At 38.4% G+C, this 25,818-nt stretch overlaps 1 protein-coding gene across 2 annotated transcripts in view; it reads right to left on the bottom strand.

Moving 5' to 3' along the window:
* The window catches only part of PRKCE (protein kinase C epsilon), a 653,543-nt gene that overhangs the window by 107,272 nt on the left and 520,453 nt on the right, over positions 1 to 25,818 (bottom strand). For both annotated transcript variants that reach the window (XM_074205195.1, XM_074205202.1), the window contains one exon: positions 13,340 to 13,494. In XM_074205195.1, the coding sequence (XP_074061296.1) occupies positions 13,340 to 13,494 (155 nt within the window). The remainder of the gene's footprint in view (positions 1 to 13,339; positions 13,495 to 25,818) is intronic.

Below are 25,818 nucleotides of genomic sequence, written 5' to 3'. Positions count from 1 at the left end.
ACAGTGACCCAGAGACCTGTCCCTGGAGTCAGAAAGACTAAAGTTCAAATGTTCATTCAGACTCTTATTAGCTATGTGACCTTGGGTGAGTCACTTGAGTCCTGCCTATATAAAACCAGAGAAGGCAATGGCAAACCTCTCTTGTATCTTTACCAAGAAAACCCCATGGACATTTGGTTCATGGGGTCACTAAGAATCAGATATAACTGAACAACACAACAACAACAATAACATATCAGAAAAGAACTAAAAATATGAATACAAAAGTCACAAACAACACTAAAAGAAAGGGAAGAGTGGACAGGGCATTCCCCCTAATTTCATTTTCTTTTTTGAATGTGTTACTTGTATGAAAAATCAGGATAATGCCATTTATAATAACCCTGACATTCCAGTCTAGAATTTGTTTAAATTTCTCAAGATTTCTAATGTACAAGATGAAAAGATGTAGCCTAGATGACAAAATAGTTAGGAATATTTAACACAATTAGCTGAATGACTACATATAAAATGTAGTGAGTGGTCCATGCCAACCTAGAGGAAGGCCCCAGGGATCTGCCTTGTTGATCTGTCTGCCAGTTCCATTTTATTTACATTTTTATCAGTGATTTGTTTATCAAGTTTGTAGATGATGAAGCTGGAAGGTATACTTAGACTGTCAGAATACAATCAGGATAATAGAAGATCTCAAGAGGCTGGAACACATGAAATGCAATAAGAATCACGGAAAAGTTTGTATTACATTGGGATCTGTAGTGGTGAATTGGAAATCTGATATAAGTCAAAAGCATGTAAGAAGGTAACTTTAACTTGCCTTGAAACAGAGACTCAGTGTCTAGCCTGGAAGAAGTGCTCATTAGATAAGAATCTAGCACAGACTGCAGTACCCTAGGTAGACCACCTCTAGGGAGATTGCCATGTTCTTGGCACGTTTTAGGAAGTCTATTGACAAAATGAAAGGTACTTAGAGACCACCCAGTCCCTCATTTTTAAAGATGCACCCACAGAGGATCATGGAATATTTAGGTTATACAGTAGAAGACAAGACAGAGTAAGGAGGAGATTTCTTTGAGTATCTGAAGGACTTTCTGGCAGAAAAGGGATTACATTTGTTGGGTTTGGTCTTAAGTGTAAAACTAGAAGAGAGAAAGCAAATAGCAAGGAGGCAGTTTTCAGTCCTAAATAGAAAGAACAATTAGAACAATCCCAAAGTTGAATGGGCTATTTCAAGAAATAATGATTTCCCTAACAGTAGTGTTCTCCATAGAAGAGCCTGCATGACTGTTTTTTTTTTTTTTTTTGAAATATTGTAGAGAGAATTCCTATTCAGGCAGAGATGGGGCTGGTGATTTGTGAGGTTCCTTCCAATACTCATCTGCTGTGCTTTGCTTCTTGAGGAATATACTCATCGATATCTGTCACTTACGCACAGCAATAACAACATAACGTCTCTTCAACGGCTTCCCAGTTATCTAGGCTTAAGACATTATAGCTTGGGATATAAGGAATGTCAGCTTCTATAACATGTTTCTTTGTAGAGGATTTTTGGAATGATAAATTTCCTCTGTAAATCATTCACACCAGGATGTTAATCTTTCTCCATGGCTAGTGCTCAGGAAACACTTACTAAATGAACATGCACCCCTTTGGATGTACTTGGTACCCACCTGTCTTAGGTGAGAATCTCCGACTCCTAATATAGTACAATATACAAATGGATGTTTGGTGAAGTGGTACAATAGAAAGAGGACTTGCTGTGACTTCAAAGGATATAAATACAAATCCTGCCTCTGCCATTTACTATTGCTGTGATTTGGGGCAAGTCACAACTTCCCTGGGTCTCAGTTTCCTCTTTTGTGAAAGTGGTGGGCTTGAAACCCTAAGGCATTTTACAAATACTAGCTATCTTTAGTGAAATAAGAGAAAGCTTTTACAATGGTACATGAATTACTTAGGAAAAGCTATAATTTTGATATGGACTAATTTTGTGAAAGGTCTGAATTGAGGGTATGAATTGAGGTCTTATTGATTCCGGGTCTAATGCCCTTCCTTTCCTCTTCAATGGCTAGTTGCTCCTTTTCTTAATAACTTTGCATTGCACTACCTTGTACTTATTTATTTTTTTCTGTATTAACTTAAATATACAAATTTCAATAGAAGTGTTTACCCCACACCTGGTACAAAACAGGCACTTAGAAAATGTTTGTTGCTTTCTTGTATTATGATATGCTTATAGTCAGTGGTAAAAAGACAACAAGAAAGATATGACCTGAGGAAAAAATGCATTGGTTATATAATAGGAATGAAGAAAAACAGAGAAATAACCTGAATGCTGCACCAATATCCATGAATTTTTGAAAGACCTAGAAGAAGACCTAGGATACTTAATAGATTTTTTTTCTCTAGGATTCAGGATAGTGCATAGACAGGAATCATTCAAGGTGACAAGGTGACCATGAATTGCTGTCATCTGCACTAGGGACAGCAGTACCCATTTCTTCAGATCATGGATTCCCTGAAGTAACTGATAGGAAGAAAGAGAGTATGAGAGGCAGGGAGACCAATCAGGGAAACTGTTATAATCATTCTGAAAAGAGGTAACAAAAGTTCATTCTAGGAAGGTGCTTCATGAATGGAGATAAGAGGATAGATATAAGAGAAATCGCAGAGGTGGAAAGACCAGAACTTGGCCATTGACTCATCATGGGAATGAAGGTGAGGGAAAAGTCAAAGATGACTGAGGTTTCAAGCCTCAGTGACTGCAAATTTCAGTTATTAGCTCCTCTCTCAGTTCAATTCAATTCCCATTTGCCAATCATTTTTAATACCTTCTTGTGCCCAGTATGTGTGGGGTGATATGGGGCCAGAGAAAAAGGGGACACAGCCTCTGCCCATTTCCTCTTAAACGAATGTGCCGTTATTGAAATGTTCAACCAAATTTAATCAGGAATTTCCCTCGATACTCCCAACTTCCTGTTTGTTCTCAAGCTAAAATGTCACAGACAGTCCAAATCCCACTTCTGATCTGCTCAGCACTAACAGCTTTCCTCAGAGGAATGGAAACTTGGCTCTTATCCAGAGCCCAGCTAGCTCCCTCTTCCTCTGTTCCCCTCTCCCCCCCTCCTTGGCCATTTAATATTAACTGCACCCCCCCTCCCCCATCTATTATCAGAAAGTAAAGGTCGCCTGTCTATTTACACAAACACAACATTTTACAAATCAGTGTTAGACAAGGAAGGCCATCCACTGAACAAATACAGAGCCCAAAGGGATGTGGATGCCAACCTTGTCTGAAGATACCAAACTTCTCCTTGAGTTAGCCTGGCATCTTTTGTGAAACTTAGAAGTGAAGACCAGCATTAATTATAACCCTTTGAGGTTTATTCTACCTCTAGGTCTATGATTCAATGATATTTGCCTGCCTTAATTTCCTAGTTTTCTAAAATTTGAGCATTAAAAGGTACAATCTTCTATATAATAGGAGGTCACCTACTGGCATAACTTCATGGGCCATGAGGACGTTCTCATCATCTCCCCCCAAGTTCCTCGCCCAAAATATCCTTCCCTTACCCATAATACACTCTAATGACTGAAATTCCTTCATCAGAGACTATCAAGAGATAAAATTTATTTGACCATGAGACACTGAAGCAAATCTACTCCGGGGAAAGGAAACACATTGAGTTTAATTTGCACCCCACTCAACTGTTACTAGCTGGTCTCAGACCAGTCCAAATGAGCTCATGCCCCATATTTCATTCAGCCACCTCCCCCAGTCATCTTCTTGTCATTTACTCTGTATCCTCCAGGTCTCCAGACTTCTGGAGACAATGCCCTGGAGGACTTAATTGATTCAGCTTCAGAGTTTTAGTCTGGGGTACCTGCTGTACCAACTGGCATGTCAATGAAAACAGCCTCACAAAGCACAGCTGACCTCAGAGTACTCTTCATATTCCCATTCAGCCAGACATCCTGGTCATCTTCTTGTTTTATGATCTGTCTTCTCCCTCTCTGGATTCTGAGAATTCTAATCAAATCAATAATGCCATTGCTTTTAGAAAGGAAGTATTCATCAATCTCCTCATGGTTCCATTTTGCATCTATATTTTCTCCTCTTTGGAATGTAAATTTTGGGGGGGGGGCAGGGACTATCTTTCTTTTGTATTTGTTTTGCAAGGATTTTCCATAGTGCCTGGCTGGTAAGAAGCATTGAATAAATGTTTTGCTTCATTCATTCATTGACCAAGGTAGCAATGACTGATATTGGTAACTTCCCTGAGAACAATATGTTAGGCAGGGAAGAAAGCAGAAAGAAAAGGGGGACCTCAAAGGAGATTGGAAAAGGATAAAAACATGGCAAGAAGACACTTTACAACATTGCTGGAGGCCAATCTTTTATATGACCAGTCAGTCTCTATGTACAAGTTCTGATCACATGCTTTTATATGTATTTCAGCACATGTAATATGAGCTCCCTGCATTCATATTGTTTTCTACCTTTGGTCTATTAGGTCATGAGTGGATAATGACCCTTCACTGAATGCAGACTTAACGCAGACTTATCCTCTCTTATACAGAGGTATTACCATTCTTATTTTTTAATGTCTATACTTTACAATCCCAAAATATTTCCTCATGCTCCAAATGATGGGTGGCTATTATCAAATATAGATGGATAGATGCTAGATGACAGATAGATAAAAGATAGGTAGAAAAGAACATTTATGAAGTTCTTACTATGGGCTCTGTGTCAGACACATTGTTTTGTGTTGGGAATATAGATACAGGGAAGACAATAACAGCCCCGAGGGAACTGACATTCTATTTGGGGAAGATAATAAATAAAAGGGTGATAGAAAAGGAATAAGGAAGGATATGATCACTGGAAGCAGGAAGGAGAGAGAGAGAGAGAGAGAGAGAGAGAGAGAGAGAGAGAGAGAGAGAGAGAGAACGAGAACATCAGGAAGCCCTAGTAAGATAATGCAAAACTCTCACTGGTGTTGGCAAAGTTGGGAGTATTGTCTGAATTTCCAAGGTGAGTAGAGATAGTAATAGGGTAGGACTATGGCACAGAGAATGTAGAAATGGTATGAATGCCTAGGCCCAGGAAGACAGGACAAAAACTCACCTATTAGAGCTAAGGAGTTGAGATAATAAGTGTAAAAGAGAATGACAGAATTTCTATGGATGGATGAAAGGATGCTTGAACTCTACACTCTTCTTTATCTAATGCCCAGGATCAAGTTGCATTTTTTAAAGGCCATTTCAAAGACTGCTTGCTTAATATGGAATAAATTGGTGGCTGATAGACAGTGGAGCCCCAAGACCCTACCCTTTGGCTGTGATTGCTTCCCATTCAATATAGGTAGGGTGGGGTTGGCTAGGTGGCTCAGTGGATAAAGCACCGGCTCTGGAGTCAGGAGTACCTGGGTTCAAATCTGGTCTCAAACACTTAATAATTACCTAGTCGTGTGGCCTTGGGCAAGTCACTTAACCCCATTTGCCTTGCAAAAAAATCTAAAAAAAATACAGGCAGGGTTCACACTTGTTTTATTCTGTTTTCTGGAGTCTTTTATTCTTTACTCCGATGGCATATGTGATTAAAGTTTTCTTTCCATGGTGAGGAGGACCAAGACTAGAGGAAAAAGAACATTCCAAACTTCTAGTCTTTGATATCATCCCATTGTCTCTGAGCAAAAATCATTATGGAATGCTCTTCACTAAGGAACTTGGAGAAGAGGGCAACTTTGGTATGATGGAAATGGCCCTGATCCTAGAGCCAGAAGACTTTGACTTGAATCTTGATGGTGGCACTTATTAGTTGTATGGTAAATTGATGAACTTTCTGTTGTCTAAGGCAGGATTTTGAAGGGCTGATCATATGACCTCTCTGGATGATGCTAGACTCTAAGCTAGTAAGAATAGACTTGGAAAGATCCCCCAAATTAGCCTGGTCCTCTATATCTGCTAACATCATCTTTGAAACCCAAGTATTGAGTCTTCTCTGGAAACCAATTTTTGTAGGAAAGCAAAACAAAATCCATTGACCACAAAACCAAGAATTTGAAAGCAACTTGAGGACTGCTCCAAATTCATAAGAAAAAGTACTAATCAAAAGCTAGAGCTTGGAGGGACTTTTGAAAATTGTCTAGTCTAGTCTACTTTCTCTTAAAAAAGGAAATCAATTCCTGAAAAAGTAAACATCAGCTTAATCAAGGTCACTCTTAATGGTGGAGTCAGAATTTGAATCCAGGTCTTCAGACTTTCTTTCCGTGCTTAGCAGAAAACTCTGTAAGAAGTCATGGCTAATACTCATCTCTTCCTTCTCTGACCTCCTTCAGTATTTATTGCTTTTTTTTACACAGCAGTAGTTTTTTCACAATTAATAGTATAAGACCATATAATGTACTTCCACTTCAGGTGTCCCAACTTGTTTCCCAAGCAGGTATAGTTCAGATTGCCTTCTTTCCCTGGTATGGGGTTGGGCAAGATTGGGCAATCAGTAAATTATTTTGATTTAATTACCTTCTCTATACTGATGACTCCCCACCCTAATCTAGACCAATCTCTTTCATAAACTTTAGATCAGCATCACTAGCTAGTTCTAATATATATCATATATATAAAGAGAAATATGTATAGGGATATATTTATATCTCTATGTGTGTATGTGTGTGTGTGTGTGTGTGTGTGGATGTTTTATGGACCTTCAAACTCTACATGCCCAAAGCAGAACTCATTATCTTCTCTCCTAAATCTTCTCCAGATTTCCCCATTTCTGTTGAGGTTGCTATTCCTATCATAACTTTAATATCTTTACTGACTCTTTGCTTTTGTGTATCCTCTATCAGTTGCCAAGTCTTTTTTATTCTACCTCCAAAATTTCTTCCAAAACTAGCCCCTTTTCTCCACCCAGGTGGCCACCACCTTAGGTGATGATAAGCTTTCATCACCTCTTGCCAGAACAATAGCAACAATTAGTCATCACCTCTTGCCTGAACAGTTGCAACAGTTAGTCCATCTACTTGCACATACCATGTGCCTGGAATTGTAATAAATATTGGGAATATAAAAGGAGAATTTTTTAGGTTTTTTTTGCAAGGCAAATGGGGTTAAGTGTCTTGCCCAAGGCCACACAGCTAGGTAATTATTTAGTGTCTGAGACCAGATTTGAACCCAGGTACTCCTGACTCCAAGGCTGGTGCTTTATCCACTACGCCACCTAGCCGCCCCATAAAGGGAGATTTAAAAAAAACAAGTTTCTATGCTCAAAGAGCTCATTTTCAGATGGTGGGAGATAATATAATAATTATGGACAAAAAAGATATATACAAAGTAGTTGGGAAGTAATGTAGGGTATGCTAGAGTTGGGGAGGGGGAAGGCTGCCTCTTACAAGGGAGGAATTTGAGCTGAGTCTTGAAGGAAACCAAAGAAGTCCAGAAGTGGGGTTGAAGGACAGAACATTCCAGTCATGAGGGACAACCAACATAAAAACACAGATGGAAGAGTGAATGTCAATTTGAGGGAAAGGCAAGTAGGGTGTGTAATCTCATCACTGAGTGCATGGAGGGCAGTAAAGATTAAGAAGCCTGGAAAGTGAGAAGGGGCCAGGTTATGAATAGATTTAAATGCCAAACAGAAGATTTTTATATTTGGTCTTGGAGGGAATAGAAAGTCCCTGGAACTCAATGAGCAGTAGAATGACAGAGTCAGACCTACATTGTAGGAAAAAACTTCTTGGCAACTGAGTGGAAGACAAATTGTAGTGAGGAGAGACCTAAAACAAAGAGACCAATCATTAGACTGTAAACTCCTTGAGGACAAGGGATGGTCTTTCTTTTTATTTATTATATCCCAGAGGAGAGTGGCAGGCATGTAGTAGGTGTTTCCATCTTTCAATTTAGATTTTTTTTCTAAGAATTTCAGAGTTGGAAGGAGCCTCTGGGTTCCTTCATTTATTCCAACACTTATTTATTTATTCTAACACTTCCCTGTAAGCAGACACATAGCTACCACTCCTCCACGGGACCTGGACTTCTCTGGTCATTTGGAGTTCAGTCTGACATCAAACCTTAATCTGACTCTTACTTAGCAGCTGATAACCTGCAGCTCCTGGTTCTGTCCAAACAGAACAAACCTAGTTTTTCTTACACATGACAGGCCTGCAAATGCAGAGAGAGGTCCTGCAGAGAGACCAGTGGAGGAGCCTGGTCTTGGCCAATGCATCAATTCAACTATTGTCTAAAGAAAGCACAAAAGACAGTTACTATTCTCACTATCACCACTTAATAGCTAGAATTTATATAGCACTTTGAGCTTTGCAAAGTGCTTTACATAGCACCTCATTTGAGTCTCATCACATCTTTGTAAAGTAGGGATTACTGTTATTGTTTTATTGTTATCATTTATTCCCTTTTTACAGAGGAGAAAACTGAGGAGTGAGGTTAAGTATTTTTCCCTGGGTTATATGGCTAGATAATATCTGTATCAAATTTGAACTCAGGTCTTCCTGATTCCTGGTCCAAAGTCCTACTCCCTGCACCATCTCATTGCCTCAATAGGCTAAATAGTCAAAGGCTAGAAGGTCTGAGCACAAGATAAATAGAGGAAGAAAAAATCCACAGGAATCCCAAATTCACTTCCTTTTTGGGTAGGTTAATCATCTGCTTCCACCGCAGCTACACTCAAAACTTTCACATGTCTGTGGCTATGTGTCCAGATGTCTATATACACCTGTGGGTGTATGTCTGTGTGTACATGAGCATCCATGTCCTTGCAGTGTGGTGAGAGGATGGATGAGTATGGAGGATATGGAGTCAGATGAGCAACTTGTAGGATTTGGGGCTGGTAAGGACCTTCAAGGTCACCTAGTCTATTCCCATACATGAAGAAATTGAGGCCCAGGATGGAGAAGTAAGCTGCTGAGATTCACAAGGTTGGCAAGTATCAAAGTTGGTATTGTAACCCAGGTCTTCTGACTCTAAGCTCCATACTTTTTACCTTATGCCATTTTGCTTCTGCTGCTCATTTAGCTTTGTCATCTTAGATAAACTGCTTTTTCTCCCTAGCCTCAGTTTACTCAGCCATTTGAAAAATTTAACTCTAACCACTATGATCCTAAGTTACTGAATTTTATCTGTGCCCAATAAAAGACAGAGGCTTTTGTCACTACTGAGAGGTAATTGAAAAGATCTGGAGAGGGAGAGAGGGAAGGAGAGAGAAGGGGAAGGGCGGAGAGAGAGAGACAGAGAGAGAAGCTTTGGCAACCAAGGTGACAAAATGGGGAATGCGGGTCTTGCCAAGATTTATGCTTATTGTTTTGGCATTTTCATGTCATTTGCATTCTTCCCCTCACTTCAAGAACCAACTGTCCTCATGAGGACTTTGATGCCCAGTCTTCTTTGTCCTAGAAATCATGTCAGAATGGTGGCTATTGGAGGTCTTATGAGCACTAAAGTGAAATATGTATTTTATCTCTCACGTCACTAACCCAGGCAGTCAAGAACACTGTGTGTGTGTGTGTGTGTGTGTGCACATGCGTGCATGCACGCACATAGAAAAAGGAAAACCAGCCATCATTAGTGTCAGAGTTAGTAAAAAGGGATCCTACATAATAATAATCCAAACCTGAAACCTGGCAAACTAATAGGAGAGAAACAGGGGGCAAGAAAGCTGAACAAAAATGGGAAGGAAAGGAAAAAGAAGTAGGGGTTAGAAAGCAGACGGGGTGGGGGAGAGGATGAAGATGAGTTACCCTAACAGAGGCTATGTTTACATGTGGACTAGGACATGGGATGTAGGCTGTACTGGAAACCCACCCAAGGAAAAAGGTGGGGTCACTTTGTTTATCACTTTGGGTCTCCTTTCAACTGTAAGCAACTGGCTTGAGAAGTGACCTCTTCGTTTGATTCTCAGAGATTGGCAATTTAACTGCTAATTATTTTGTATATAATTTCCAGTGGGCAGGGCTGGCTAATTAAGCTTCATTTTCAGCAGTGAAGCTAATCCTTCAACCCCTGACCCTGCTAGACTGTCAATCACTGCTACCAGAGGAAGGGAGGGGAGACTTAGGTAATACAGCACAGTGGATGATTCCAAACTAATCCTTCTTTAGTTTTTGGAATAGTCAGAGAGACACAAGCAGGACTACATATTCACCACTTAATTTTCCTGCCTCCTTTGTAACTTAGTCCCTTCTGCTGGCAACTTGGCACCCAAGTGGGCAGTAGGGAAATTGTGAACCTGATTAATCCAAAAGGCAGAGAATCCATCTGTTTATGGACATAACCAAAAACTTAGCTGTATAGGGTAAGAAATCCTGAAGGTGTGGGGGTTGGGGTGAGGGAAACAACATGTTTGGATAAGTATGTATGTATGTATATGCAAATACTTTGGAGAAATTTCTCAACTATACATGCTTTCAAGAATTTAAGATCTAGTTGATGAGACTTTGCATATATATATATATATATATGAAATAGAAATCATAAGGAACTATATGCTAAGTAACACATTAATGATGAAGAGAAATTGTTTAAGAGTTCAAAGAAGATAAAACCAGATATCTTATTGTCTGATCTGGTTACCTCTGAGAATTCTGTTCTCTTTAAGGATATGATTTCTCTCTCATAACACCCAATTTGGAACAAGGTACAACATGGAAACAAAGTAAAGACTGACGGAGTGCTATCTGTAGGGGGGGGTGGGGGGAGGGAAGCAAGAATGGGGGAAAATTGTAAAACTCAAATAATATCTTTAATAAAAAAAAAGAAAAAAAAGAGTTCAAAGAAGAGGACCTGAACTATATAGAGTTTAGCTTCATGGAGATGAAATTTGAACTGGACCTTGAAGGATGTGCAGGTCTTGGTCAGACTCAGGAGTGAGACATGGAAGGCATTTATTATCTATGGATGGGGAAATAGTATAAACAAAGATCCCAAAAGGAGATAAGGGGACGAGAATACATTGAGTAAAGGAAGAGAAACCAAGGGGAGCAGTGAGATATTTGGTGTGATAGGACAAAACTGTGACAAGACTTTAAGTTCACACAAGTTAATGGGATCTTATTTGTTACTGAATGTTTTTGAGCATTCAAGATGCATTCTTTGAACCTTTCTGATGCAACTCCAAAGAAAATATCAGTATCTCAGATATATCATAGTGGAAAATGCTCTGCTTTCCTAGGATCATAGGTTTAGAATAGAAAGAAATCTCAGAGACCACCTAGTCTAACCACCTCATTTCAAGATGGGAAAACTCATAGAAATTCAATTCTCAAGTCACACAGGTCTTAAGAGGCAGAGATATGATTTAAACTCAGATTATCTGGTTCTAAATCCAATCCTCTTTCCAACACCATTTTGTTTCACAGAAATCCCATCTGATTACATTTTGGTTGCTTTGATCTATGGAAACTGAGTTGGGTCTTGGCATGTATCATGTGGGGTGATATATAACAGACTTGGCAAAAATTAACATACTCTAGAAATTTGAATTATTATCATTATGTGAATGAGCACTATAAAAATACCAACTATCATTGTCATCATCATTGTTATTATTATAAAGAAAGGGACTAGACCTGTGATTTCATTGGTGTAGGCTCAGATGAGGAAACTACCTTCACCAACTCAGATTAGCACCTTCTGTGAAATTTTTAGTTTTATAGTGTTAGTTTTTATTTTTAATAATTTTTTATTTATTTAATGAATTTTTAATTTTAATAACTATTTAATAAAGTTTTTGTTTTTTAGTTTTAAAGAATTGCCTAAAGCCCGGAGGGACTAAAGGATTTGTTTGGTGTCCCACAATCAGTATGTGACAGAGGCAGAACTCTACTTGTTTTCTAAGCATGCTCTCAATCTCCCATGCTACCTTGGTTCTTTATTATTAATATAAGTATATGAAAAATAATTTATTAAGGGGAAAAACATCTGTGGTTCTATTTCTTTTTTGTAGTTCTTCTATGAAAAGTTTTCTCTGCCTAGGCCCATGTTTTCACCATTCCTCCATGAGCAACACTTATTTCCCCATGGGTATGGCATGTCTCCTACTCTTATTGCTCTGTGCCCCCAAACTATCTATCCATCCTTCAAAGTCAACCTATAAAGATCTTCTCTGTGAAACTTTTCTTGATCACCCCAACCCAAAATGGTTTGTCTTTTTGATTATATGCCATTGAAATCACATTCTGATCATCTATCTAGCTCTTTTACAGTGTCCTCCATTTTTCATGGAGGACTTTTCATGTTCTGTCCTCACCCATTCTGTAGAATTCTCACTGAAAGAATCATGCCCTGCCCATACCTCTTTGTGTTGGGGAGCATGATTAGCAGTGATTCCCATCCTGGCTTGTTTGCTAGTTGGTTTTTCACATTCTGTGTCCCCATAGTGCCTTGACCATACAAGGTGATCCAATCAATACTTGATTGATTGAGGCCTGGAATTTGAGTCAAACCAGATGGAACCTACGTGGACTCAATCAAGGCTGCAGCTCCTCTTTCTGAGGGGTTTATGGCCAATAGCAATAAATCCCTTGAATTGAATTTAAAAAAAGGAGGAAAAAGTAGGAAAGAGCAGCTAACTAAATGCAGTAGTTGACAGTGGCTGAAAAAAAATCCCTCGAGGACCTTTAATGTCCTTGTTTCTAATAATAAGTAGTCATTCCTCCCAGAATTCCTGACCTCATAGAGTAGCCTACGTAAATGCGCCTTCTTCCTTACTGGAAAGGGAGTGTGTGTGTGTGTGTGTGTGTGTGTGTGTGTGTGTGTGTGTTGTCTTCTTGGAAGGGAAATTTAGGGGGGCAACAAGCAAAGCTAAATGGTCTTCAAAGAGTTACTTCCTGTTGGGAGTCTTCAACTCCCCCCTTCCCCCTACATCACAAATTGAGAACTCCCCCCCCCCCCTTATGACTCCTCCTTTCCCGATCCTATCTGTTGGAGACAGCTAAGACAAACAAACTCAGGAAGTGGCAAAAGGTTGGGAAGCAGAAGAAATCCATGGCACTGGAGGGAAAAGTGAAGAGATTACGGTTGGTCTGCGAGGGGAAGGGGAAGGTCACCCCAAGGTCACTTTGTGCCAAGTTCTTTAAAATGCCTTGCTTGTACTTTAATACAAAACTGGCACAAACATTTGGCCCAGGCTCCAGAGACCATTCAAATGTTAACATTCACAATGATAAACAGCCAAAAAAAAAACCCCCCTTCTATGTAAGCAAATTGGAACAAACAACTAATCTAAAGCTAGTTGCTAAGAGACCAGTGGGAAAGGAGCCAAAATCAGTCCAAATGTCTAGAGATTTAATTATGTTTTTATTTTTGAAAAGAAGAAGAAGCCAACCTGTAGATGACGCCATGTTGGTGAAGGAACATGAGTGCCGATGTGACCTCTGCAGCATAGAATCGGGATCGAGGTTCATCAAATTTTCGGGAACGTTGAATTTGAAACATCAGGTCTCCTCCATTTACATATTCCATGACAAAAAAGAGGCGATCCTGAAATTAATCAAGATAAGACATTTAGCTAATTTCCTTTCAGGTAGGTGATCAAAAGAGTTTGTTTTGCCTGTTCACTCACTGTTCCTCAAACACCTGCATAAAGAATCAGAAAGAACAAACTTAGACCTTGGGGCTTGGGTATAGGGAAGAAAGGATAACCCCCAGGAAACACAAATGAGAAAAGGGCAAAGAAAAGGAAGAACAGGAAGCATGAGGTCAATGAGCATGACATAAGAGTTGGGACTAGCTCAGATGTAGATACTAGAAGGAGTGTTGGAGAGTAAGTCAGGAGATACCAGTTTTAGCACTGAATCTGTCATTAACCTAAATGATTCTGCACTGAAAAAAGGGTTCCACATAGGCTTCATTGTCATCATCTATAAAACAGGGGATAGAGCAATTCCTGCCATACTTACTTTTTTGTGTGTGTGTGTGTGTGTGTGTGTTTAGGTTTTTGCAAGGCTAATAGGGTTAAGTGGCTTGCCCAAGGCCACACAGCTAGGTAACTATTAAGTGTCTGAGACTGGATTTGAACCCAGGTACTCCTGACTCCAGGGCCGGTGCTTTATCCACTATGCCACCTAACTTCCCCTTTTGTGTTGTTTCTAAAGGGAATAAAGGAAATATGTGCATGTACCTTAAAAATTATAATTTTAAGAGCACTTTTGAGTATTACTTGGACCACATCCCTAAAATGAGATCCTGAAAAGGAAAAAATTGCATGTATGGTAAATGTTTGTATATATTTATTTTTTTAAATTACTACATTATTTTGAAAGAAATTCCCAAACTTGAAAAGACGTTTCAAAGTTGTTCAGTAATCAAAATGACAGATTATTTTCCTTTATCCCTTCTTGTCCCACTTCTTTTCTCAATACTCCTAGAAACTCAAAATTTACAATAGCCATTATTCTCAGGGATCCATCTGAATCCATCTACTTTTGTTTGCTGTAAAACCGAGTTCCCCAGAGCTATCTCTGGAGACTAATTCTGTGTACTAGTAGAAAGTAGAGGCCAAGGGATAAAGTAAAGTCTTTTTGGAAGATCCCCTCAGAATCTCTCCCATCATGTATCTCCAAGAGAACTTCCCCAGTACCGGAAATACATGGGAGTGAGAAGCAATTGATGGGTCTTGCAATGAGATAGGACAGGGATGTAGGTTGATCCTTCTGAGTGTGTGAGTGGGAGAAATATGCCTCCCTTACAGTATTACACCATGAATAGGGGCTTAAAAACCACTCTAGTATGTATACAGACCAATTTCTGCTAGGGAGCAGCAGATAGAGCACTGACCTTGGATTCAGGAGGATGCAAGTTTGATTCTGGCTTCAGACACTTAATTACCTGTGTGACCTTGGGCAAGTCACTTAACTCTGACTGCCCCACCTCCAGGGTCATCTCCATTGTCCTGATTTGTATCTGGCCACTGGACCCAGATGGCCCTGGAGGAGAAAGTGAGGCTGTGACTTAGCACAGCATCCCCTCAAATCCAATTCATGTACTTGTCATGGCATCACCTCCTTGATGCCATGGTCTTCTTTGAAATGAAGGACAAAAAAACCCCCAATAAAACACCTACTGATTTTTATATTCCTTCTTTTCTATTATCTTGCTTGATAGAGTGATCTCATTCCATGGATTTAATAATCATCCCAACAAAATGGATATTCTGTACGCATCTCAAACTCAACAAGTCCTAAACAGAGTACATTATTGTCTTTATCTCTTAATTCACTCCCTTCTTCTCAACTTTCCTATTATTTTTATACAGGGCACCACCATCCTCTCAGTCCCACAGGCTTGGACTGGTTACTCGGTGTGCTTCTTCTGCCGCCCTCTCCAAGACAATGGGGTTAAGTGATTTGCCCAAGGTCACTCAAGTAATTATTAAGTGGCTGAGGTCATATTTGAACTCAGATCCTCCTGACTCCAGAACTGGTGCTCTATCCACTGTACTACCTAGCTGCCCCCTTTGTGTGCTTCTTGACTCTTCATTTCCATTAACCAAATGAATCCAACCTATTGTTGCCATTTCTACCGTGATATCATCTCTTGTATTTGTCCCCTTTTTGCTGCTTTGAGACAAATCCTCATCATCTCACACATGAACTACGTCAATAATGTGATTGGTTTCCTGTCAATCAATAATCATTTATCATTCACCAAGGCACCATGCTACCTGCTGAAGACACAAATAAGAAAAAAGACAATTCCTGACCTCATGTGGCTTATAGTCTAATGAATGAAGACAATTCACAGGAGGAAGCTGTAAAATGAGAGTAAGTGAAGGCAGAGAAAGATTGGGGAAGAAAGATTCTAGGAGACAATGATAGAGTAAATTGGTAGGAAATGAAGAGTTGCTGACTTGGAAGCCCTTTTTTAATTTAATTTAAAGCCCTTTTTAAATAGAAGCCTTGGAAAAAAGTTCTTTGCTCCTTCTCCAAGCCTCCAATCAGAGGGCAGAGGATTCTATGTGTTCTGATGAGGTTTAAATATAAAAGCTGATGCAATCTCTGAAGGATCTAGAATTTCCTAATGATGTGGTTTTCTGGGGCATATTCATGATGTAGTCCAATCCAAGGAGTACAGCTCATAGGAAATGTTTCAAATTTCTTCCCAAGCCAGTCTTTCTTTTTTCCATTCATTTACTAAATTGATTTTTCTAAAGGTCAAGACAGACTATGTCACCCTCCCTCTCTCACTCAATAAACTCTAGTGGTTCCCTATTACTTTCAGGAGCAAATATAAAATCATTTGTTTAGCATATAAAATGTATCACTTTTTCCTACCTTTCCAATCTTCTTACACTTTTGTTCTCCTCAACTGTACTCTAAGGTCTGGCCATTCTCACTTTCTTGTAATTCCTCATTCATAACATTCCATCAGTAGAGTCTATGTCTTTTTACTGGTTAATCCCCACTCCTGGAATTTTTTCCCCTTCTCACCTATGTTTTCAGATCTTCTAAAACACCCATCTCAAATCCCATGTTTGGCAGAGGTCTTTTCCTAATGTTCTAGTGTCTTCCCTCTGAATTGATCTGATATCTACCTTGGCTATATCTTGTACATATATATATATATATATATATATATATATATATATGTATACATATATATATATGTATATATTTCATCTGTAGTTATTCACAGCTATTTACACCCCCACCCCCATCTTATTAGATTGTAAGTTTCCTAAAAGCTAGGACCATGTTTTTGTCTTTCTAAGTACATGATAAATAAGAAAAACCAGTTGGCTGACTAATTGAAAGAGTTTAACAAGTACCAAAGTATGCCTATTGCTTAAGAATTTGTATTCAGGTTACACAAATCAGATGAGAGAAATGTGCAGCCTGTGTTGAGACAAATGTTAAATTTTTCACATTTTATTCCAAGAAACCCATTTTTTTCAAGTTTAGATAACTAAGGTAGTCATGCCATTATCTGTGTCAGAGATTCTAACCTTTTTTTGTATCATACATGCCTACAGTAGTCTGCTGAAGCCTATGACCCTCTTCTCAATACAAAGATTTTGCTGAAATGCTAAATTTCAGTTCGAGGTTAATGAAAATAAACAAGAAATTTTTCCCCTAATATAAGTCCACATTCACTCTAAAATCTGTTCATGGACCCAGCTCTATCTAAAGGTAGAAGATGAAAGTTCAGCCTACTCTACATCAAACATGTCAACAGCAGAATTCTTATAATTTTCAAAGTTTGAAATCTACCACAGCACATACGGGGTATGAACATAGAGATGACTGTAAGGATAGCTTCCTCCCTCTCTCCTTGTGCTTGCTCTCAGAATTTCACTTCATTTTGGTCTTGGCACTTTTAGGGACTATTTTTATCCCTGGTGGACATGACATGGGTGACATGAGATAAACTATGGCTTAATGTGGAACATTAAGGGAAGTTGTGAATCCTCACTCAAGTCTCCCAGTCTGAAAAACTTCATTTTGCAGTTCATATTTGGTGAGTTGGGTGGGAAAGGGGGTGAGGAAAGTGGGGAAGTTGTGAGAGATGGGAGACTTTCTACCTCTTCTTGTTCCCATCACCAATCTCTCCCTCTCTCCTTAGCTTCTTTCATTCTATCTATAAGCATGTTTAATTCTCCCTAACCTAACAAATAATTAAACATCAACTTAAATCCTTCTTTTGTCTCCTTAACACCTTTAAGTTAAATCTCAAACTTCCAACTTACACAGGTCAATTACTTCTCTGGGCTTCAGTTCAGTCTGATGTAAAATAAGAGAGCTGAACCACATTGCTTCTAAAGTCCCTTCAAGCTCTCAACTATGACCCTGTGATTTTCTTTCTTTCTTTTCTTTTACTACAGAACTTCCTGAAAGAGTAGTTGGTATTCACTCTCTCCATCTCCTAGATGTCCTTTCACTCCTCTGATATTCACTCCCTCTGGGACCTTGGGTAGATCACTGAACCTTCTTAGATGGGTGGCCATTTGCTTGGCTGTAAAATGAGATGTTGGATTAAGATGCTCTCTGGGGTCTCTTCCAAATCTAGAGCTAAGATTTCATAGCCACCAATCCTATTGCAAATTGGCTTCTGTACTCAGTATTTCAATGAAATATCTCTGTTCAAGGTTAATGATAAAATCCCCATTTCCTCTTCTTCCCCAAACTCCTGGATGCTTTTGTAGCATTTGACAGGGCCACTTCCATTTCTTGATGATCCAGCTTTTCCCTATCTTCTAAGACACTGATTTCTTGAAGTTCTCTTCATAATTATGTCTGTGTCTTCTTGGTCTTCACTACTTTTGTCTTTCATTACTCTCTGGACTTCTTGCTCAACAGTCTGAATTTGTCCCCACCATGCCTCCACTAGGGCACCTTTTCTACCCTTCTCTTCAGTCCTTCTACTTCCTTTTATGGATTAATCATCTTCCATTAGATTATAAGATTCTTGAGGGTTGTTTTAGGTTTTTATTTGTATTCCTAATGTGTTAAGACACAGGGCCTGGTACTTAGAGCCTAATAAATATTTGTTGACTGACGACTTCATTTTCCTCCTCTTTCTATCCTTCTTCTATCACATATTAAATTATAGGATTAAGGATTTAGAACTGGAGAGAACTTGGAAATTATCTGGGCTAATCTCCTTTGTTTTCTTTCACATGAGTAAACTGAGACAGAGAGAGTAAAGAGACTTACACAAAGCCACCAAGATCCTATGACTCTAACTCCATCATTTTTCTCTAACTCCCCCAAAAATATATAATGTACTGCTATCAATTCATTGAGGAGCTAAATCTTTTACAATGCAAAGGGATTCCTAGTTCAATAAAACTTCATTAATATCTTTTAAATGTAATCCATACATGTACATTTTAAGATAAAATGAATAGCACAAATGATAATAGTTTATCAATATCACAGAGTACGTCCTTTTAAGGATCTCAAATATATTTCTTTTACAGCTACTGAGCCAAATTCCCCTTAATAATAATGATGATGATAATAATACTTAACTATGTTATTTTTCTCTTTATATTCTCATATCTAGCATGATATCCCAGCAGATAGTAAGTGACTGCCAATTAATAAGTGCTTGCCAATGAACTGATTTGCATTTGTATTAGACAGGACATTCACTTATATTATCAAAGTATTATTAATATTATCTAATAATGTTTTCTTTCTCTTCTAAACTCATAATTTTTGTAGTTCTTTTATAAAGCTTTCACAGTCTATTTTAGAGTTGTTGTTGTGTCCTATCTTTCTTATTAGACTCTAAATATTTATTGAATGAATAGTTGAGCTCCATTAGGGAAGGGATTATTTCCTATTTTTCTTTGTGTCTCCACAATGCCTAATATGGGACCCTGCACATAGCGAGGGCTAGAATAAATACTTCTTCAATGGACCAGTCTTGATTTTGTGGATGTCATACAATGATTTACTCAAAGTTATACATCTAGTAAGAGGTCAAATTAACGTTAGAACCCAAGACTTCTGATGGAAAATGTATTACTTTTTCCTTATAGAAAAGATAGTATATGCTACAAGAGAGGAGAGAAAAGGAAATTTAGTTGAGTGCTGTGGTGGATAAGGAGATGGTTGAGTTTGAGCTAGGTACTGAAGGAGTCAGGATAAGTAGTCATTCAAAATTACAAGGGAGAAGATGGGAATTTTAGTGGATCAATCTTTTCTAGGCAGCTGGGTGCATCTAACTCACAATTCACCAAGGATTGCCTTGTGGTTTAGAAGAATGAATACAAATCCCAACTTGAATACCCAAATGATTCATGTAGACCAATGGTGTCAAATTCAAATAGAAAACCACACATAAAGATTCCTGCAAGAGGCATATATTGACTTAGTTTTAAAATGTCATATTATCTACATTTTATTGGATTTTCATTTATTTTGTTAAATATTTCTCAATTACCTTTTCATCTGGTTCACCAAGGGTATGATGGGCCTGCATGCAGCCAGAAGCCATATATTTGACATCTCTGATGTAGATCATGGGAAGGTGAGGATCATTAACTTGTCCTCCAGGTATGTAATGCCCTCATCCTCTCCTAGTGGTATTACTGCAATTTACAGCAAAATCTTCTAAATTTACTATTCCAAGAACAGACTAGATTTACTTCTGGCCAGGCAGAGAGTAGCAGATGGGGCAGGATCTTAGAGAACTATGTTTTAAAATGTATTTTTTTAAAGGTCAGGAATGGAGTTCGGGTGCATTCCAGCCAATTTCCACTGCTGTAAATAGCTTCATGGAAGCCTCACTGGAGTCTGTTCTAGGCCCTGATCCAAAGCAGCACGGGATTAAATCAAGTGTTTCTAAGATACAGACTTTTCAAAAATATGAGTATATCCTGGGTTGGTTTGTTTCCTTCTGTAAAATCTTATGATCAGTGAACATTAAGTGAATACCTACTCTTGAGAGCTTTCTGCTTAGTGCTGAGAATGCAACATATAAAAATTGACTCCCACCCTAATGGAGTGACAATCTAGTCAGGGAGATATGGCATATTTGTAGTTCTTTGTCATCAAGGGGTCTGATGAGAAGCAAAGCTTCTCTAAGGAAATAGGGACTGAAGGATATCAGAAGATGAAGTTGGGGGTGGCTAGGTGGCGCAGTGGATAGAACACTGTCCCTGGAGTCAGGAGTACCTGGGTTCAAATCCAGTCTCAGACACTTAATAATTACCTAGCTGTGTGGCCTTGGGCAAGCCACTTAAGCCCATTGCCTAGCAAAAACCTTAAAAAAAAAAGAAGATAAAGTCACTGTTTGTGCCCCATAGAGAGACTAGGTCCAAGAGTATATAGTCAAAGGTCAGCACCAGCCTGTCAATTGCAAGAGTGCTGCTACCTCAACTAAATATAACCAGGAGAATTTAGAGCCTTGGGTTTTCCCACTATCCCCGTTAAGGTTTGACCTTACTAGATAGAATTTTCTGCAGTCTGGTGACAAGGTGAAATTTGTCCACTCTCCACTTGTCCTACACTGACACAATTCCAAACAAATTTTCATCATTTACCGTTAAAACTTATTTAGTTATCTTTTCTTTAAAATTGGGATTTCTCTCTTGAGAAATACAAGTAAATTTTTATTATATTCTGAGCAAGTACTTGTTATGAAGAAATGAACCATATCATAGGAAGGACAAAGGAGACTTCTGAAAAAAATGGCTTCAGATATAATGGAAAGTCTCTGGTAAAGTTCTATATGCATGGACTATTTTAATAGCCACTGGGCTCCTTGCCTCCAGTCTCTCACTTCTCTTCTATCCATCCTTCACACCACTGCCAAAGTAATCTTCCTAAGACACAGGTCTGATTATACTGCCACATAATTTTATGCAGGGCTTATGCAAGGTTTTAAAATCCTTAATTAGCATTCCATGATCCTCAGGGAAATATATAAAACTCTGTACTGAGTTATACAACATGATTCCAAACAGTAGACTTATTTTTTACTATTCCCTTTATAAATTCTCTGCCTTAGTCCAAGGTAGATTCTAGCTATCCTTCAATTATTTTCTCTTCTGCTTTCATGTGTTTGCATAAAATGTCCCTTCTGACTAGAACTGATTCAATTACATGTTGGAACACTTCTCTTCCTTCCAGGCTCTCACCTCCTGAATCCTTGAAGCCTTCTTGGATCCTCATCAATTTTCTCTCACCCCAAGCTTGAAAGGATCCCTCCCTTCCCTAATTTCTCATCCCTTTCAATATAATAATATAGTAGTTACAATAAACCTCTCACCTCCTGAATCCATGAAGCCTTCTTGGAACTTCATCAATTGTTTCTCACCTCAAGTTTGAAAGGATCTCTCCTTTCCCTAATTTCTCATCTCTTTCTGTAAAAGTAATATAGTAATTTGTACAATAATCCTTAATTTGCAAATTTTACCCTTCTTCTAGACTGGAAGCTCCTTGAGGACAAGGACTGTATTATTCTTAAACTTAGTATCACTAGCACCCTATATAGCTATAGTAGAAATAATGCTGACTTTAGAATCAGAAGAATCGATTTAAATATTTGCCCTGTTGCTTGCTGCTTTGTGATTTGGGGCTCAATTTCTCAATTTGTTAAGTGACTGGGTTAGAGTTCCCTTCTAAATAGAAATCCAAAGGCATGATAGGCACTTAATATAACTGTCTCTTCTTGAATTGAATTTTCCATATTCCTTCAGTAGCTAGAACAGAGTCCTACATACAGTAAGAGTCTGGGATCACAGACTTGCTAAATCCCCTTGTAAAATGCCACATTTATTTTATACATCAATGGTTTGGGGTTTTTTTTTTATGAATTTTCAAGTCAGAGACAGCAGCTGCTGCTTCCTGGACACATTCTGGAACCCACACTACACTCTTCAGCATCCAACTGATTATCTTACTGGATATATTTTGGAGTACCAATTCTACAGGAATTAAATATAAATGGTGCATTCATAGCTATCAGCTCTGTATTCTGTGGAAATGCCATACATTCCAGGATATCAGATTGGAATTGGGAATCTTACCTGTGTTGCAAATCAAGGCTGAGAAGTACCATAGCTAAATCTGGAATGGATAGAGAAATGACTTTAAACAAGCCATGTCAGAATATAGGTCCAAATCAGATGGGGGAGAGAGAAGGAAAGTTCAACAGGTTGGGGTCCCAGATTTTTCAAATCAAAATTGAGGAAGCATAACCAAATCAGGGGATCTGAAGTCCACCCTTCCAGGGGGAAAAGTATTGAGGAATATAGGGAAAAATCTTTCTCTGGGTCAAGGTGGGATTCCTTCCATATTGCATTGCCATAGAATGAAAACATGGTTGGGTAGAGTAGATGAAGTTGGAAAGGAATGACAAAAGAGAGTTTGAGAGTTTTGTAAAAGTTATAGACTTCCATATCCATAAATGAGATTAGAAGTTTATTGTAGAAAAACAGGCACCTATAATTTTAATTAAACTGAATTCATTGATTAGATTAATGATTTGGACTTATAGTCATCTATCAAAAGCACATATACTAGTAATTAGTTACAAAATATCTTGCCTTTTTAGAGGGGTGGACCAGGGTTAAAATATTTTTTTCTCCCTTGTTAGATTTTAAGATCTTCAAGGGCAGTCACAATATTTAATACATTCCTGTATTTGGTATTCCTCCAAGCACAGGACTAAGCAATCAGTCAGACAATTAACAGCAAGTATGTAATAATTTTGTTTGGTCTTCATTTGGAAGAGGACCAATGACATCATCACGTGGATTTGATTTAGATGAAAGAACTGCACAAAGTAGTCAGCCTCACTTTTCTTCCAAAGTCATCTAAGTCCAGTGATGACTCAGGACACAGTGGATGACTTTGTCATCTCTGATGTCTGAATAAGCTCTAGGAATTCTACTGTACCTTCTTCAGTCATCTTCATGACCACTGGAACAAACTGTTCTTATCTACCCATTCTATCAGGGAAAGACTTCACATACTTGAAGTGGACAACCCTCAGACACTTAATAAATACTTGCTGATTGATTAATCATTTCTCCATTCAAAAGCAAGCATAGAACAGAGGGAAATGATAGGTCTTGAAATTAGATGAGCTGGGTTTAATTTCTGTTTCAGTTACTTACTTCTTAGGTAAATTAATCTCACCTCTCTGGGTCTCAATTCCTCATCTATAAAATAAATTGGATTCATAAATATATGAAATCTATATAACATAATCTATATAAAATATAGATTAAATGATGACTAGGTTCCCTCCTAGCTTGAAATTGATTATACTGTTTCTATTCTTAATCATTCATGTTTTTTATTTATTTGAACCTAAGCCAATTTTTTACTTTAGTCTCTTTCTTTTCACCTTACCTACCTCATTCTGGTAGATCAGAATATGCTCAAGAAAGCTTAAAAAGAGATCTATCTACCCCCATTTTCTTTCTTCCAATAAATGGATATTTTTTGACCTCCATACCCAAAGCATCTAAGGGAGCATGCTTTGAGGCACATGAGAATCTTAAATCATTCTGGGAACTCCTTAATTACATAAACTTGAAATCAAAAGAAACCTGGCAAACATACCAACTATAAGCTAATCCCCTCTTGGCATTCATAGAGAAAAACACACACACACACACACACACACACACACACACAGAAAAAAAAAACTTCCTGGTAAAGTAAGCAAATATGTTTTCTGAGCTAATCAGAGATTTAAAAACCTTTTTTTCCCCATACTCCCACCACCCCTTTTAATCTCCCTTAAATGTCTAAAAAGTTAGGGTCTTATGATAGCAAGTAGAATAATGAAATTAGGAAAAAAGATTATGCATTGTTGTTAATAATGATCTGCCCAAACCAAAAGGACACACCACGGGGTTACAATTCCCATTGGGTTCCATTTTCCCAGTTCACTAAACCCTTCCTGCCTTTGAAGGGAAGTTGGGGCACGCCCAGTTCATTTTTCAAGGTGTGATCGATAGGCAAGAGCTTCCTATGAGTAGCACCAGATGTTCTTGCCAATTGGTTTTGTTTGGATACACAATTATTCACCATCTTTTAGCTGTTTATATCTACAAAGTTTCATTTGTGAACCCAGTTCATTTAAGTACTCAACAAAAGATTAGAAGGGGAATGACTCTGCTTTGATGTTCTGATTACAACATGTCGATTATCTTCAATTTACAGTTTAAGAGGACTTCTATCCCCTTCCCTGCCCTGCTATCTTCATCCACCCTATAAAGATTTCCTTTTCCTTTTATCATCCTAGTGAGTGAAAGAAGAAACAACTGAGTCACAAGATGGAGTCCATATTGGTCGCTCAATTCCCTCCTTTCCCTCAACTGCCTTGGCATCCACATTATTCATTTGACCAATTATACAATTTTATTGACTGCTGAAGAAAAATAACAGTATAGAGAGTGGCTAGAGTAACAGCCAGGAAGATTTGAGTTCAAATTCTGTTTCTGACATAGAGCTTATGTGACTTGATGTCTCAGGTCCCCTAGGAGATGCCTTGTGACTATCAGTTGACAATAAGGCACTAGGAGAGAGACCTTGAATTCTTTATACCACTCAGTTCTCAAGTTTGGTCCAAAAAAGAAATAAACAGTTCTTCACTTAGTAGCTTAATGTGCCTAATCCTGAGCTGAGCTCATCTAAAAGTATAAAACAAGTCCTTATTCATGAAGAGTTGAAATCTATCTGAGAAACCAAGATACAAGATAGACATGCTTGAAAACTTAGCACACAGCCTAACATATTAGAATTTTTTTTAACAAGGCAATGCCCAAGGTCAAACAGCTAAGTATTTATTAAGTGCCTGAGGCCGATTAGAACTAAGGTCCTACTGACTCCAGGGACAGTGTTCTATCCACTGCACCACCTAGCTGCCCACATACTACAACTTTATGTGATAAATAGACCAACAGGGCAGAGGTATTGAGAGGAAAAAGTAAAGAAAGAGTCATCGTAATTTAACAAGACCATACCGTATCCTAGAATGTAAGCTCTTTGGGGGCAGAAATAATTTTCTTTTGGATCCTCAATGCTTGGTATTTTTTAGTCATTGTTATTCAGTCATGTCTAACTCTTTGTGATTCCTTCTTGGGAGATTTTCTTGGCAAGATACTGGAGTTGTTTGCCATTTCCTTCTCCACCTAATTTTACAGATGGAAAAAACTGAGGCACAAAGGATTTAGTGACAATTGGGAAGTGTCTGAAGCCAAATTTGAACTAGCTGCCCAACTCAAGGTTCACAGTGCTATTTGGAAAGAGATCTAAGGAGTCAAAGGAGTCTAAGTTTTCATTTTGGTCCTGAGACTGGTCTTCAAAGTGAACCTTAGCTAGTGATTCCCCCTCCCTG

This window comes from Macrotis lagotis, chromosome 1 (assembly GCF_037893015.1).
Source record: "Macrotis lagotis isolate mMagLag1 chromosome 1, bilby.v1.9.chrom.fasta, whole genome shotgun sequence".
Taxonomy (NCBI): Eukaryota; Metazoa; Chordata; class Mammalia; order Peramelemorphia; family Peramelidae; genus Macrotis; species Macrotis lagotis.
Note: the sequence above shows the minus strand (reverse complement) of the source record. Positions and strands in the feature narration are given on the sequence as shown.